The sequence below is a fragment of the Polistes canadensis genome, unplaced genomic scaffold, assembly GCF_001313835.1.
Source record: "Polistes canadensis isolate GaletaPanama2010 unplaced genomic scaffold, ASM131383v1 scaffold_24, whole genome shotgun sequence".
In the NCBI taxonomy this organism is placed as follows: Eukaryota; Metazoa; Arthropoda; class Insecta; order Hymenoptera; family Vespidae; genus Polistes; species Polistes canadensis.
The window spans coordinates 1,072,784-1,089,393 of NW_014569571.1; the positions used below are offsets into that span (position 1 = coordinate 1,072,784).

The following is a 16,610-nucleotide window of genomic DNA, read 5'->3' on the forward strand; positions in this document are numbered from 1 at the left end:
TCGTATAACTTCGTATAATGTATGCTATACGAAGTTATTACGATATATATATATTACGAGTACATTTGATTGGGCTTACAACTAAATGGAAACTAAAAGTTTTGTTAGATAAGCATAAGAGTAAAAACTGATACGAAAGATATTATCATATTGACAATGTTAGAAAATATAATATATTAAAAAGCACAAAAATACTCTCCGAAATATCCCAGAGTAAGATAGTAAAACTGCATCAAGTGTACAATTTCAACTAACATTAGTTTTTTATGCAAAATCACCTTTTACTTGGTTGTACCATCAGTTATAGGACACTTTGCATATACGTATAGGTATAAAACAAAAGAATAGGAAAAAAAAGGAAACAAAATGTAGGAAAAAAAGGAAAGAGAGAGAGAGAGAGAAAGAGAGAAAGAGAGAAAGAGAGATGGAGAGAGAGAGGGAGAAACCGAGAGAGAAAGAGAGAGAGAGAGAGAGAAAACTTGAAAAATTAGATAATAATATAATAATAGTATCAATGTGAAAATAATAAAATAATTCCTGGAGATTATTTAAACTATATCACGATCGTAAATTATTTCTTTTTTCTTGTTTTGTTTATTTTTCTTTTTTTTTTTTTTTATAAGACTCACCTCGCCAGCTTACTTTAATCGGACACGTGATTGTCTGGTTCTTAATGAGGTAAGCGTTCAATGATGTCAGGCTCGGACTTTTTCGTAACGTACCCTCGTCGTTCTTCCAAACGTACGTGATCGCTGTCTGCTCGTACGATACTGCGAAGATTAAAAAAAAAATTTGCTCAAAAAGTAATTGAACAAATGTGTATAATTGTCATTTCGTGTCATTAAATTACATTATATTAACACTTTGCATTCGAAACCTTTTTGTTCGCTGTGACGAATCAGCAACTCGAGACGATTTTCCGCAAATTTTGGGGGTTAATTTTTTACTATTATTTATGAAATACCCGATCATTTTATTTCTTACAATTACCGGCTTAGGATCTGTCATAGAGTACAGTATTGTATTAGATATATTTTAAATGAGTGTTAATTAATTGTAAAAAATGAATATTGTAATCTAGTAAAAAATGAATATTGTAATCTAGTAAAAAATGAATATTGTAATCTAGTAAAAAAAAAAAAAATCATGTATATATAAACAATTAGAATTTGAAAAAAATCATGTATATATATATAAACAATTAGAATTTGAATAAACTTTCATAAATGACAACCTGATAATGAATCAATCAAACGTAGAATTTCGAAGAAAAAGATAGTGCATTGAATAATATAATTATAATGATGTGTTTTTTTGTTTTGATTACTCACTGCTCTCGATAGCGAATGAACACAGTGGGTCGTCGAATGGGAAGATATTGAGTCTACCCTGGCAGGATAGGATTAGATGACGCCTGTAAATCATTTATAGCAATTATTTGTAAATAATATTTTTACTTTCTTGATTGATTTATATATTTACATATTTATATATTTGTATGCATTGAATTGGTTAATGATTAATATCGAAATTTTATATTATGATTTTGAAGGATAGAATAACGTTAGTTAATTATTTTTTCTTTTTTTGACATATTTAGTAGAAAATTATCGATATTTTTTTACAAATTTTTAGTAAAATCATAAATATAAAAAGAATGGTAACATTTTGTCTAGAATTTTGAGTACAACAAATGTCAATACTTACTGAAATTTCGATAAAAAATTTCTAACTTACTCGTTAACCATTTTTATATATCATACTATTATAAAAAAGCAATATATTATTAATGATATTCTAATAAGTTAACACCGAGCTAATAATATACGTTCGGTGAGAAAATTCTACATCATTTTTCATACAATATTTCATAAAAGTTAATAGTGAAATAAAATGTTATATTAAACAATCATATATATATATATTCTCAAATTTAAATTTTTTAATTAACAATTGTTATATATTATTTATCAAATACGAAACACGTCATATTTTGAAAATCTTTCATATAATAGTAAAAGCAAAAAAAAATAAAGTGTACACACATGTATCGTTTTTATTTCAAGCAATTCCCTTAACGCTTACTTCCAATCTTCGTCGTTGATTTATGACGATACGTCAAGAAGGTAAAACTCTCTCTCTCTCTCTCTCCAGACAAACTTTCTAACGTATTTTTCTCTATATGTGTGAATGGATTCCACAAACTCTACGACAATGTGATTTTCTCACCAATCGTAAAAAATGTCAAATGTTTGATATAAAATGAATGTGATAACGAATCATTCGTTTTCAACGAAGTTAACATACTGTCATCGTAATTTTTACAGACACTTTTATCGACATTACGTCATTAATAAATAAATTATTATCGACATTATCGTTAATTATCTTTTCAATTTTAACCTTAATATAATAGTGGGTGTATTGGCTGGAATAAAAGGCACGTGGGAAAATAAGTAAACTCGTTCGTTAAATAAACGCTCCCTTGTATAATAGTTTACGTTTCAAAGTAAAACAAATGGGATATACCTGAAAGTATATGTAATACTTATATATATATGTATATATATGTATATATATATATATATATGAACGACTTCTATTGTTAGCAAAGCGTATTATAAGAAAATTGCTCGAGTATGTGCACGATTACATATACACACACGAGTGTTAAGGGTGCTTTATGGTATAAACCTACAGTCTTGGTCAAAAGTTTCGAATGCTCCATAAATATGTTTTTTCTTTTCTTTTGAAATCAAAATTAATATATAAGTACATAAGTATAATAATAATAATAATTATTATTATTTTATATCACAGTATATTTAATCATTTTCTTATGCAAAATTCATAATGTAATAATATTTAATTTACGTATTGTATAATTATCTTATACCAATATAATAAATTGTGTCTTTTAAATGAACAATTCATGATACATTTTTATATAAGTACGAGATAATAATTGTGTTTATTCGAAACTTTTGATAATTGTTGATATATTTTTCATTTGATTTTATTTTGTATCTTTTGAATACAACAGAAATAAGAATTAAAAAAATAAGGATAAATAATAGAGACAAATACCGCATAAGATAGTTGACGGTGCCATTGCGGTATATTCGCAAAGCGAAGTGAACCGGTATAAGGGGATCTTTAAAATCGCCGTGCATTATAAAATACGTATCCGGTAGCCAGATTTTGTCGTAATGGTGTATCGCATTAAGGAATTCGTATCGCGATCTGTTGCTATAACGCAACCGCGGATCGAACCACTGTTGCTGCAACAGGAACTCCACTTCGTATTTCTGAAAAAAAAAAAAAGAAAAAAGATAGAGAAATAGGAGACAGTTATAATAAGAAAATGCATTTCTTATTCTTTTTTTTTTGTTTTTTTTTTTTTGAATACCATCTGATCTCCTTCCATTTTTCATGTTCTTTGCTTGTATCGAGATCGTCAATTTGATATAAGAATATTTTTCAAGATTTCTTTCTTAAAATAATATCCAATGTTTTTTTGTTTATCTTATATAAAGAGAAACAATTTGTCAAATTTATTGTGATTAATAATTTTCATTCAAAATGTTTACGATATTTTCTTTAGAAATTTATTCGAACTTTATATGGGTTCTATAAATGTAAATTTTGTTGAATTATATAAAAATCACGTAAATGTTATTTATCTTTTTCTTTTTTCAAATTGCTTTGAAGACAAATATATAAAGTTTGACGATTTGAAAATAAAAAAGGAAAATGAACAATTTGATCATACTTTCTCTTTCTCTTTTTCACACATACATACTATACGTAGGACAGATACACACAGAGGATAGAAATCTTTGAAATTCATTACATATTCACAGAACGGTTGGCCTTTGCAACCGATGCAAGAAGTACTACTTGACTGTCGCGTTCTATAAAAGTTATCGCGAGAAAAACTTCGTAACAAATAACGGCGCGAACAACTTATGTTCGTGCAAGGCCACTCCCGAACATATTTTTCTATAGTCAAGAACTGTCTCGCATGCAAAGGCAATTTTTATTTTATGGACGTTCCCCATGCTCTATTTCTGTATCTCATCGAGCTCATCTTTAGTGGAAAAAAGAAAAAAAAAGAAACGCGTGAATAAATAAGTAACAGGTATATTAGGATGAAATGGATAAACAACTTTGATTTAAAGTTTTCCGTTAAGAAATGATTTTCACATCATATCCATATTAGTTGTGTTAAATAAAAAAATGAAAAAAAAAGGATGATTCGTTCTAATGTTATTCGCTATCAAATTAATGGCTTTTATGAAGTGTCTTATTAAATATGGGGGTCACTTGGTATAACAATATTACAAAGTTTAAACAATACATCAAAATCACATTAAAAAATCTTTCTCTTTGCAAGCTTTACCGAACAATATCTTAAGTAACGAAAGAGAAACGACTGAATACATTTGACAAGATTGTTGCATCCTCAATTTTTTCGGTCATTTATGTATGTACATACAATTTTATTTGATCTAATTTATAAAACGAATTATCGATTAATATACATTATTGTGCGTGATTAAAAGAGAACCCCTTTCACGTTTTATTTCCGAATATTTCCTTCGTTTCTTTTTATTTTTTGGAAAGACGATCTCGAAAAAGCTAAAAGAGTTCCAGTTTACCAGACTGGATTCGTCGGGTGAGGCCAGGCTCAGCAGCAACACGCTCACGTTGACGGTCAAGGTTCCTGAAACAGAAACAAATTGATGAAATCAAAATGTACTATCGTATTTTTTTTATTGTTATTTCCTTGTTCACGATTGATTTACCTCCTACTTATCCGCTATTCTCTACTTTTGAAATTCTAAATAATATCGCATACACACAAAGCTTGACAAAAGTGTACTTTTCTTTGTTTCTAAGCCCGTGTTTAGACAATTTATTTTTTTTTTTTTCTTCTCTTTTTTTCAGATCCCATTAAACCAAAGATCTGATTATTTCTTTCTGATTTGAATGAAAAAATTAGTCCCCACAAAAAGTGTGTTAAAAAATTTGTAAAATTGTTTAACAAACTCTTGGCTCACCGAGTATATATGTAAAAGAACAAAATCAAGATTTCAAATAATCCGGATTGTGCGTTAGGTCATTAATTATTGACCGAAAATCCGATTAGTTGGAGGTAACATCGTGAACACGTAAAATCGATCGACGTCAGAGTCTCTACGATCGCCATTAAACTCCGATTTATAGGATTTACAAGGCGATCATAAGGCTGCTGTATCGATGTTTTTTTTCTCCTCCTTCCTTCCTTCTTTTCTTTTTTTTTTACCTCCCTCCCACCCTTCCTCTTTCTTTCCTTCCTTCCTTCCTTCTTTCTTACTTTTTCTTTCTTCTTTCTTTTATTATTTTTTTTTTTGGTTATCTTTTCCTCCTTTTTTTTTTTTTTCTTCTTATTTAAATTTTATATTTACATATATATATATTTTTTTCTCTCCTTTTTTTTTTTTTTGTTCCTTTTTTTTATCTCCTTTGAGTTCAGCGCGCTTAAAAACTTGTAAGCAAGGTATTACGCTGGCTTAAGCTGTTAATGCTGTTACTGGCGGAAGCTGTTTTTGAGCCATGCTGTGCACATGCTGCCCTTTTCTTTTTTTTTTTTTTTTCGAATTTTGTTTTTTAAAAATATCTTTTCTTTCCCTTTTTTTCTGTCTTTTTATTTTATTTTCCTTTCGTTTATTAAGTTGTCAATGAAAAAACAAAAAGATTCGAATTTTAAATTTTGCAATTTCTTTCGTTTCGTTTTTTTTTTTCTCTTATTAATGTTCACATTTGTCGATTTCTTTTTTCGGATATATTGTAAGAAAAAGTTTTGTCATTTTGTAAAAAGAAAAAAAAAAGTAAAGTGTACCCATTCGACGAATTTATCAACGATCTCGTTGATTAGAACTCGGATGTGATATCTCGATCCTTTGTCCTGATTGGCCGAGCGAGTTCTAATTATATTTATTAATCTATCTCTATCTAATTGTCTATCTATTTATTTCCCGACAAACAAATTAACTAATCGCGATAATTCGCGCTAAAATCTCGTGTGTAGGTAATAAATATCATTATTAGAGAGAAACATTTTGAACAATATTTTGTGTAACACATAACTCCGAGTAATATAAATATTTATAACAATGTAAATATACGAGCGCTATACAAAACTAACGTATAATATGTCTAAAATATATATCGTCGTGAAGTGTAACGAACGAGTAATAACGTGCTGTTTGTTTTATTATTCAAATTTGTACTGCGTTGTAATTATATTGGGGAGAATACAAAAAAAAAAAAAAGAAAAAAAAAGAAATAAAAACACCGGGATAATTTATTTCATTTAAACAATGAGATAATTCGCGTTATATACAGGGTGAGTCTTGTAACATGACGCGATTCCTTAAATAACACGTAAGTTATTCGTTGTACGAAATAAAAATGTATCAAACAAAAGTTGCACGATATCTAAATGTTTATATAAAGTGTTCTAATTTGTTTTTTTATTAAAATATTAGAATTACCTTCAGTTTTTTAATTAGAATGTCCGAAATATCTTTTTAACCAAAAATTTGATTATTAATCCGAATTAGAAAAAAAATATTCGTATCTAAAAAAACCATAGGTGAGCCCAATATCTCAATTAAAAAGTTAGATAACAAAAAACGAATTAAAGCACAGTATGTAACATGGAACTTTAGTTTGAAACATTTTTTTCGTACAACGAATAATTTAAAAGTTATTTGAAAAGTCATCATGTTAAGAGAGATTCATCATGTATATCAAGCAATACATTTCTTTATGTTACGAATTTGTATAATATTGTATGTGTATGTTATATATATATATATAAATACTTATATATATAAACGACACTAGATTTTGCATAACAATTTCTATATATTAACGACAGAAACTTTTGGAACGATTCGTACAGACAACAAGTGGACGGATGCATGCAAAAATTAATGAACTCAAGTCCCAAACCACCAACAATTTTGAATACCACGGCTTTTTGTGAAAAAGCGAACGTGACAAAATTCTCTCACGATCGGAGACTTACAGAGAAAAAAATGGTTGGTTGCTCAAGGAAAAACGGATGTCGTCGGTGAAGAATGAGATACATAAGAGAGAAACGAAAAAGATGAAGGATCACGACCATGATGAATGGATGACGAGATGTACATGACAAGTGTTCTTTTTATCTCGTATACCTTCTTCTTGTAACTGATGTATGCTAACTTTTAACATATTATTTCTTTTCATCTCCAACCAAAGTAAACGATCAGAAATTTCAATTACTAAAAAGCTTAATATCTTAGAATAAAATTCATTAAAAATTACTATTTTATTTCGAAAAAAAAAAAAAAGTAAAACTTACAAATTACGAATGAAATTTTCTTCGAAGCTTATTTTTTTTTTTTTGACTTATTATTAGAATTAATTGTCGTATATTCTGATCGGTTACTTTGTAAAAAAGATTCCCTTCTGAAAGAGACTGACAAAGAGATAAAAAAAAAAAAAAGAAACAAAGAAAGAAATGAAAATGTAAAATGTGTAAGGGTTGTAAGTGTGTATATACGTGTATGTGTGAAACTATCAGGGATAAAGAATCGATTGGTGTTTGTAGTGGGATAAACATTGCGGTTGGCGCCGAGTCCCGATAAGAGGTCTCTGGTATAAAATAAATAATGAACGGGGTAAAAAGGGGAAGGGTTAGGCTTTGAGAGAAGAGAAAAGAGAAGGAGAGAGATGGATAGATAGATAGAGAGATCGATCGATGCGTCCGTCAAGTACTAACAATAAGCTCGAAGAATACCTTGACTTCAAGATATAGTACATACCATCAAATCGTGGCACACGATCGTCTCCTTCAACTTTTATATTTCTATTGGGGAAACGCGAACGAGTTTAATTCGATAACTACCCTTACTTCAACTCTAAACATCCCTTTCATATTTTTTCCCATCAATGAAGGATAAGAAGATTTAATAAGACTATTATTGACTTATTCTCACGGCGCGTTTTCATATTGAACGAATGAAACGTGACGTTTCTAAAATTCGTTGAACGATTTCTCTGATTCGTTTTTTCTTATCTCATGTTAGTATGATGTTTTAATGATATTATTTTTCTCATTCTTTTTTTTCGGTCATATATTGTTCGACAAATTTTATGAAAATTAAATAGAATTTTTTTTGTTAAATCTTATATTATAATAATTTTGTGTCATGTATATATATATATATTATATATGTATAAATGATATTAGATTTTTGTAATGTGTGTGAAAGTTAAATATTAATTATATTTATTGTAAAATAAAAATTGTTAATTTAAATATTTTCATGATTTTTTTTAGTTTCGTAAAAATGCTCAGAAAAATATTATATTATACTATTTTAAGGGCGTATATTTTTTTATGAAATTTTAAACTATCGTGTTCTTTTTTCTTTTTTATAATGATGGAAATTTAATAAAAACATTTTAATTGAAAAGCGATTAGTTTCTGAGGTATTTTGAAAAATCGTAATAAGCCATTGATCTGCTCTGTTTTTGATTGAAGTTAGAAAGAAATGTCAGAGGACAAAAACAAATGTGATTTCATTATTCGCTATTATAATTTTATCGCGAATGCATTATCTTTTCTATTCCCCAAGTACATTATTTTATTTCATATCGATAAATGCAATTAATGCATGTGTACTTGCGATATTTATCAATTGATTGTGTATATAAATATGTGTCGAAGAAAAATTATGAACGATTCAAAGTTGGAATAAACATTTGTGATTTAAATTTTTAACGTAAACGCATTTTTATTCTATTAGTTATGCACGCAAAAAAAAAAAGAAGAAAAACAAAAATATCATCGAACGACCGATCTCCTCGTTGTGAGTCTAGCAATATTTGATAATAGTTTTATATATTATATTTACACATATATTATGTATATTCATCGATAAAAGCAAACGCCAAATGAATATGTGAATATGGTGAATTAGAAAACAAAGTCAAAAACCTAGAATAAAAAATATATAACAAAATATCTAATAAATATATACGAGTAATCTCGATAAACGATGAATAATGAACATCGTTGATGATAGAGAAAAGACCAAAAAAAAAAAATACAAATACATATAAATCGTTGTATGAATGCGTAAAATGTCAGATGGATTATTTTTTTTACGTCTAGCTAGTTCAAACGATTTAAATATACGGGAAAGAGAAATAATATTTTATTGTATTGTGGTGAAAGATTAATACGAAGGAGAGAAGAGAAAAATGAATTGGCATTTTGATATTTTATCCTTCCTCTTTCTTTTTCTTCTTCTTCTCCTCCTCCCTTTGAATCCAAAATGGCGAATGATAGAAGAAGATGAATTCAAATCGATTAAAACTGTGATATAAGCAGCGTCGAGGGATTGATAAAAGATGTAAAAGTAATTGATTGATTGATTGATTGATTGATTGATTAAATGAGTGGAGAGGGAAGATGTGATTCGACGATTATTACAAACTAACAAAGAGAAAGAGACACACACACACGCGCGCGCGCGCATTACACCACCCACACACAGAGAGAAATACAAATATAAGAAAATTCACAGAGAGAGACCTACGGAAAAAAACAAACAAGACAGACAGCCGTATTTCCATTTTTTTTTTTTGTTTTTTTTTTTTGTGTTACGTGTTTAATTATGCGTGTGTGCGTGTGTTAATATCTCCAGAAAATGTTATATAGACACTTCTACAGTTATAAACACCAAGCTCACCACACACCGTCAATCCTCCGGTCATTTAATTATATATATTTTGTGTGAGTGTGTGTGTGAGTGTGTGTGTGTATAGTATAATATATTACGAACGTGATAGTAGAATTGTTTATTAACGTGGTGCAAAGTGGTGCATTTGACGAGTATTTTAAACGGGTAAATAGTTTTTTCCCTTCTTGTTTTTCTGTTGTTGTTGTTATCGTTGTTGTTGTTGTTGTTCTTCTTGAATTTTTTTTTCTTTCGATGAAAAGAAAAAAAATTCATATTACGAAGTTCGTGGTCGAGCGTAACACGATTTCCTCTTCCATTTTCTTTTGATAATTTTGGTATAATTTATTAATTTGGTATATTATATTAACATTCGTTAATTGATTCGCTCGTTAACGTAATAAACGGCTAATAATATTGGTTTGATTAAAACTATTTGTTTTATCAAAACCGTAGAAAAAAAAAATTGAATAAGACAAAAAGAAAAACAAGAAAGAGAAAGAAAGAAAGAAATAATACAAAAAACGAAATAGAAAAGAAGGAAAGAACAAGAAGAAAGAAGAAGCTCGACATAAATCGTATAATCGTGGTTAAATAGGAAGGGATGAAAGGGGTATAAGGGTTTAAGGGTGTAGGTTGGTGAAGGGGGGTGTGGGGGGTGTGGGGGGTTGGATAGCTCGTGGCTTGCATCGATCGACCTACGAACCCTCGTATGAAAGGTCGTCGCACAGCCCATTCAGTAGCTTGACTGACGATTGGAGAATGGCACCTAATTATTATAGTCGATTAGATCTCGCCGTGTTTCTTCGACCGTGCACATTAATTTGTGTGCGTGGGTGTAGTATCATAGGGCATACACGAGAGGACACGCGAATATAGAGAATAAAGATGTACACATACACAGACATACATACAATACTAACATGAAAATATCTGACGCGTTTATAATTTAAATCTTTCCCTTTTTGTACCGTTAAAGGAAATTCATTTTGTACGATTTAACTTCAATTATTCGATTAGGATACACACACAGATGTGTGTGTGTTACGTATATGTATATATATTATATTTATATATAGGGTACACTAAAAGAAGTGATCTATTTTTTAAAGGATATAATTAATGAGATTAAATGCGATCAATGTATGATAATATTATTATGCCTAATATTATTTAATATTAATATATTTGATAATTTTCAAGTTTATTCATTTCAGAGATTATTATTATGTTAATTTATATAATGATAATTTTAATATATGCATGTGTATATGTTTTAATAATTATGACAATTGAATAAATAAACAAGATTTGTTATATGTTACCGAATATAAATCATTAAATGAATATATCGCGCGTGTATTACAAATAAATATTTTTCTTAACGATTCTTTTACATTTAGAAAATAATTATGCAACAATTATTTGCGATAATATAATTCCAGATTTATCTTTTTTAAGGTGAACACTTCTTTCTTTCTTTTTCCTTTTTTATAACGAACCCTATAATAAAACATATATACTCGTTACCTAAAATTAATTCGATTCTAAGGAGAGATCGTATTTTGTTCGATTTAGAAAAAGCAAAAGGATAGAAGACGGACTGGTAAATTCTTGAAACGTGATATTTCATTCTCGGTCGTTATCGTAACGCAAAAATGGTAAGAGTCTCTCATTACACTCGGTGTTGTTGAGAAAGAGAGATAGAGAGAGAGAGGGGTACTAGAGATGACAACGATGACGAAGACGACGAATCTCTCTAATTATCACGAAGCGACTAGGCGTTAATTATATCCGTTAAGATAGAGAAATCCGCGGGCGAGAGAGGTACGATAATTAAGTGGGAATCGTGTCAGGCCATCTAGAATACCGAATGAGCTAGCTAGTCGACCAAAGTAGTTGTAAGTAGTAAGTAGTAGTAAGTAGTAAGTAGTTAGTAGTAGTAGTAGTAGTAGTTGTTGTTGTTGTGTAGTAGTAATAGTAAAAGTAATAGTAGTAGTAGTAGTAATAATAATAATAACAATAGTTAGTAGTAGTAGAAGAAGAAGAAGAAGAAGAAGAAGAAGAAGAAGAAGAAGTTAGTTTGGCTAAAACCGAAACAACCGTCATTATTATTTCTATATAGACGAGGTTACGAAGCAAAAGCTGAAGGACGGACCGCGAAGGTGAGTGCGAAGGTGTTGGTGCGGCGTGTAGTGGATATTGTTCTGGTTCTTGTTCTGGTTCTTGGGGTCGTTAGAGAAGGTCGACGACCGGTTTGCCAGGCCGGTGGTGTCACCAGGCCATTGCATTCCGCAGCAGAAATCCGCATCTGTAACACCCAACAGCCCTTGCCCACGTCTCATCCTTTTTTTATTATACCTTCTTTTTTTTGTTATGTTTGTTTGTTTGCTTTTATTTTTATTTTGATTTTTATTCAAATTGTGTTTGTGTGCTTCCAATTTTTATTCTTTCCATATCTTTTATCTTATATATCTTTTGGGTATATATAATTTTGTCGGGACTATATATATATATATATATAATATATTCATTTGATATATATTTAATACACTTTTTGCTTTCTATATTTGATTTGATTTTATTTATTCTCTAAGCATCGATTATTAAACAGACATCAATTGATTCTCTCTGTATATTGCCCTTTTGTTAGAGTGATTGGGCTGGTGATTCGCAAAACGATTAAGAGTGATGAGGGTGGAGAAGTGTTGCAAAGGGGTGGGGTGAGGGTGGGGGGTGAAGGGTTTGTCGTAGTATATTGCGTTATAGAGTATCGAGTGTGTATTTAGAGTGATCACGATCGAAAGGGGGTTGGTTACCAGTCGCCGAAACACCATACAACCTTTGCCCACGTCCCATCCTTATATTTTTCTATTTATTTATTTATTTATTATTTTTCACCCTTTCTTATCGACGAAAGAGTTTTTCTTATCCTCGTCATTGCACTCGCTTTTTTTTACGACCCTCGCGTATAAGATTAAAGTATTTTATTAACACAAGACACTGAATTCAAACTACCAAGTTATATTACTTTTTCCTATCTCTAAAATTGATTATTTAGAGGAACATTTTCTTTCATAAATTTCTTTCTAACTTTACGATCCACAGAAAAACGATTCATTATCATACCAAATAGAATTATACGAAAGATAATTGCTATTTGTTCGAAAATTTTTCGTCGATATTGGCCAATAACTTTAATAAGTTAAAATAATTATTCGTTTTTTAAATATATAATTTCATTTTCCTTATTTATTTTCACATGAAAATAAGAACTTTTGTTTAAGCGACAAGATCGTCCTCCTATTTCCACATTTTCCTATCTATTCCTGATATTATATTATTTTGTTTGTTTCTCTTCTTTTAACCATTCTCGTATTAAATTCGATATCAATTTAGATTTGAAAAAGAAGAAAAAAAAGAAAGAATGAAATCAAAATGGAATAATCATTAAAATCAGTTCGAGATTACACAAATGAATAATAGATATTTTCATGAGAAATATTTCGAAGTAATAAATACGAATAATCTCGAGGGCGGGCTAAGAAATTGAAAAAAAGTTATGTTAGTAGAAGAAGAAGAATGATACACAAATCCCAGTATATGCGTGTCACTCTTGGCATCCATTGGCTTGCGAATGCCATTGGCATGAATCTATTCAGCCGATTGTAGCCATGCTGTTGGCACACTGCTTTACAGATGCACGCGCTCACGATATCTACAGATTTGGCAAGAACTTGTCAATATTTTCCTCTTTCGTGCTATCTCTCTCTCTCTCTCTCTCTCTCTCTCTCTTTCTATCTTTCTCTCTTTCGCATACACAAAATTCACTTTACTCGAGAGATCGAAGAGAATTTCAAATCCGTCATTTTATCGGATCAATATATTATGCGCGACATTTTATCGAAATTTTTTTCCTTTGGAAATATAATTTCGAATAGAGAAAAATAAAAAAAAAAAAATAATCTACGATAAGAAGAAGAAGAAAAAGTAGTATACGGAAACGTCATCGTGTATATTTTATTTAAATGTAATTTCTCTAAAGGTAAGTATTATACAAAGCTTTTATTCTTTTCTTTTCCTTTTTCTTTTTTTTTTGACCAACCGAAGAATTCAGTTCAAATGGATAGAGTTTAACGTAGATTAAAGGAAGAAAAAAAGACAATGCAAGATTAAATAAAAGAAAAAAAAGAAAAGAAAAGTATAATAAAAGAATAATAAAAGAATAAAGTGAGTAGGCCAATTAGCAAAGCATCTTAATTGATCTTCGCAAGATTGCATAAGCACGTAACTTTAGTTCGATTATTATAAGACTGGATCGTGACTCTCGTAGATGTACGTGAGTAGATACATAAATGTGCACCTACTGCATACATTATTTATATGTACATAGATATACATATATATGGATATAATAGTTAGATAGAAGATTACAGAAATAGAAGAAAAGCTTGCGGCTCCGTGTCGCAGAATAAGTTTACGGCTTAATGATCTAACCACGAAGCTTTCTCTTCTCGTAATTTCTTCTCTCACGATTAATCAACTTGCCGATGCAGACATCAAGGAGTCAGCTTTGTGTTGAACTACGCCGAGGAAAGTTATCGAAGAAGAAATATAAAAGCCTCTTTCAGATCTCTCTTTCTATCTCTCTCTCTCTCTCTCTCTCTCTCTCTCTCTCTCTCTCTCACTCACTCATTCACTCATACTTTATTTCTCTTTATTTTTCTTTCTTTCTCTCTCTCTCTCTTTCTTTCATTCATTTTTTTGTTCTTTTTCTTTCATACATTTTGTTCTCTCTGTTTCTTTTTTTTTCTCTATTAAAGTTTATAAAACCGAGCTTTTCTCGATTTACGTTATTCCTATATTAAATACGTCTTACCGTTCCTGATATTTATATTCCATGTAATCACAATATTTCATAATACAACTTGGATAATTTCAAATATGAAGCTACTAGATCATTTCTGCATGGAAAAAATAAAAAATGCTAACTACTGCTCTGCATCATTTAATAAATTTCATGACAACAACTGAAAGAATACGTTTAAAAGCTCCAAAGTTTTATCGAAGATTTTATTCAACGAAAAGAAATAGAAGAAGAAGAAGAAGAATAAGCAATTTTAAGAAGAAAGTTGAGAATCGACACACAGCTGCATTGGAAATATTGAATTTTTAAATAGTACAAATTGGCTAGCGCTTCACGATTAGCTTTTAATATTAACGAGATAATAAAGGAAAAAAAAAGAAGGAAAAAATAGAAAAAAAAGCCTCTCTCCTACCGAGAAAGCAGAGAACGATGCCGTTTTTAAAACAGCAATCGTTTCGAGACAATCGAAAATGCTGCGCGTGTGTTCGATGAAGCCGAAGTGCTCGAAATAAATATAAACAACTAATTCGCAAAGTGCCTAATAAGTCTCCTGAGCTTTTTCTACGAGCGATAGCTAGAAGCTGTTGCTTGCTGTTGGCTGCTGTTATTGTTATTGTTGCTAGCTGCTGTTGCTATTGGCTGATACTGCTGCTAGTAGTACGTCCGCTTATCACACTTGTTTCCATTTAACAGAGGATATCTGATAAAAGCTTTTTTCCCCTAGCGAAATGCTCGTTTAAGCTTTCGAACGTAAAATCGAATACGAGTGTAACCAAAATCGGAATAAACTTTATTTTCTATTATTTTCTCTAATATTATTTTATTTTTTAATATTTTTCTTATATACGGTGTGCGTGCAAATTATGATAATATAAAAATATAATTGTAAAATATTCGACAAATTTTGTATTTTTATAAAAGTTAAATCCAATTAATAGAAATAATAATTTGATTTAATAAATATTTATATCAAATTTGCACACATCTCAACCATTGACATAGAAAATATAAACTAAGGAATTCCCTTGATATAAATTTAATGAGTAACCTTATGTGTTCCAACAAATAAATGACTTTTAACACAAAATACGATATACAATAATTCAATGATATGTTACTAATTATCCTCTCGTTGGAAATTATTGTCCAAATGAGGGAAAAAGTTAAACGATAAAAGCTACCACAGAAAACGAAGAGTGCATATTCACCTAACTATCCGTTTAAACTCTGGTGAAATAATGCGTACGCCGATGAATCGCGTCGGTTGCTTTTCCATCGCGTTAAAACAAGCTTTTCCGTTTATAACGCGAATAGCTTTGCTAGAGTTGGTATTTCCTACGTGCCGCTCTTTGTCGATCGATGAGAGAGACTCGATAAACGTAGAACACAATACCGACAGCTTGTCCTTGTTCGTCGAAATTAACTCGTTTATAACGAAATATATTAACGAGGGAGAGATACTCTTCGTTTAATAATTAAACGATAAAGATGAACGCGGAGAAACTTCATTTAAATTAGAGATCATTTTCTTGTGGAATTTCAATGAAATTTTATCTTCTTTCCTTTTTTTTTGTTTTCTCTATTTCGTTTGAAAATAATTAGCACACAAATTATTTTATTAATGTAATTATAATATTATTTTATATATAACATTTGAGAATTATTATAAATAATTTATTTCTTTTTATTTAACTTTATAAACTAATTCATTCTCCAATAATATTGATTTATTTTCTCGTTATATTCTATTCTTACTGAAATTATATATATATAATATAAACCTTTTTTTATATAAAACAATATTTTAAATAAAGCATTCAACGAGTATTAAGAAGAAATTAGGCGAATTTAACAACGTCCGTATATCCTTCGAGAATCTACTGTTTTATAGAAGTTAGAGGGCAAAGGGTAAAACGATCAAGGAAATTCTCTTATTGTGTAGTTCGCGTGAGTGGTAGTGA

General features: G+C 29.8%; 1 protein-coding gene across 19 annotated transcripts in view; it reads right to left on the reverse strand.

Annotated features, from left to right (window-relative positions):
* The window catches only part of LOC106783661 (glutamate-gated chloride channel), an 83,361-nt gene that overhangs the window by 22,837 nt on the left and 43,914 nt on the right, over positions 1–16,610 (reverse strand). For 13 of the 19 annotated variants that reach the window (XM_014742386.1, XM_014742389.1, XM_014742387.1 and 10 more), the window contains 5 exons: positions 11,941–12,093; positions 4,662–4,726; positions 3,088–3,308; positions 1,332–1,414; positions 630–770 (listed from right to left, as the gene is read on the reverse strand). In XM_014742386.1, the coding sequence (XP_014597872.1) occupies positions 630–770; positions 1,332–1,414; positions 3,088–3,308; positions 4,662–4,726; positions 11,941–12,093 (663 nt within the window). The remainder of the gene's footprint in view (positions 1–629; positions 771–1,331; positions 1,415–3,087; positions 3,309–4,661; positions 4,727–11,940; positions 12,094–16,610) is intronic. The other 6 variants (XM_014742397.1, XM_014742402.1, XM_014742401.1 and 3 more) reach the window with 1 other exon arrangement.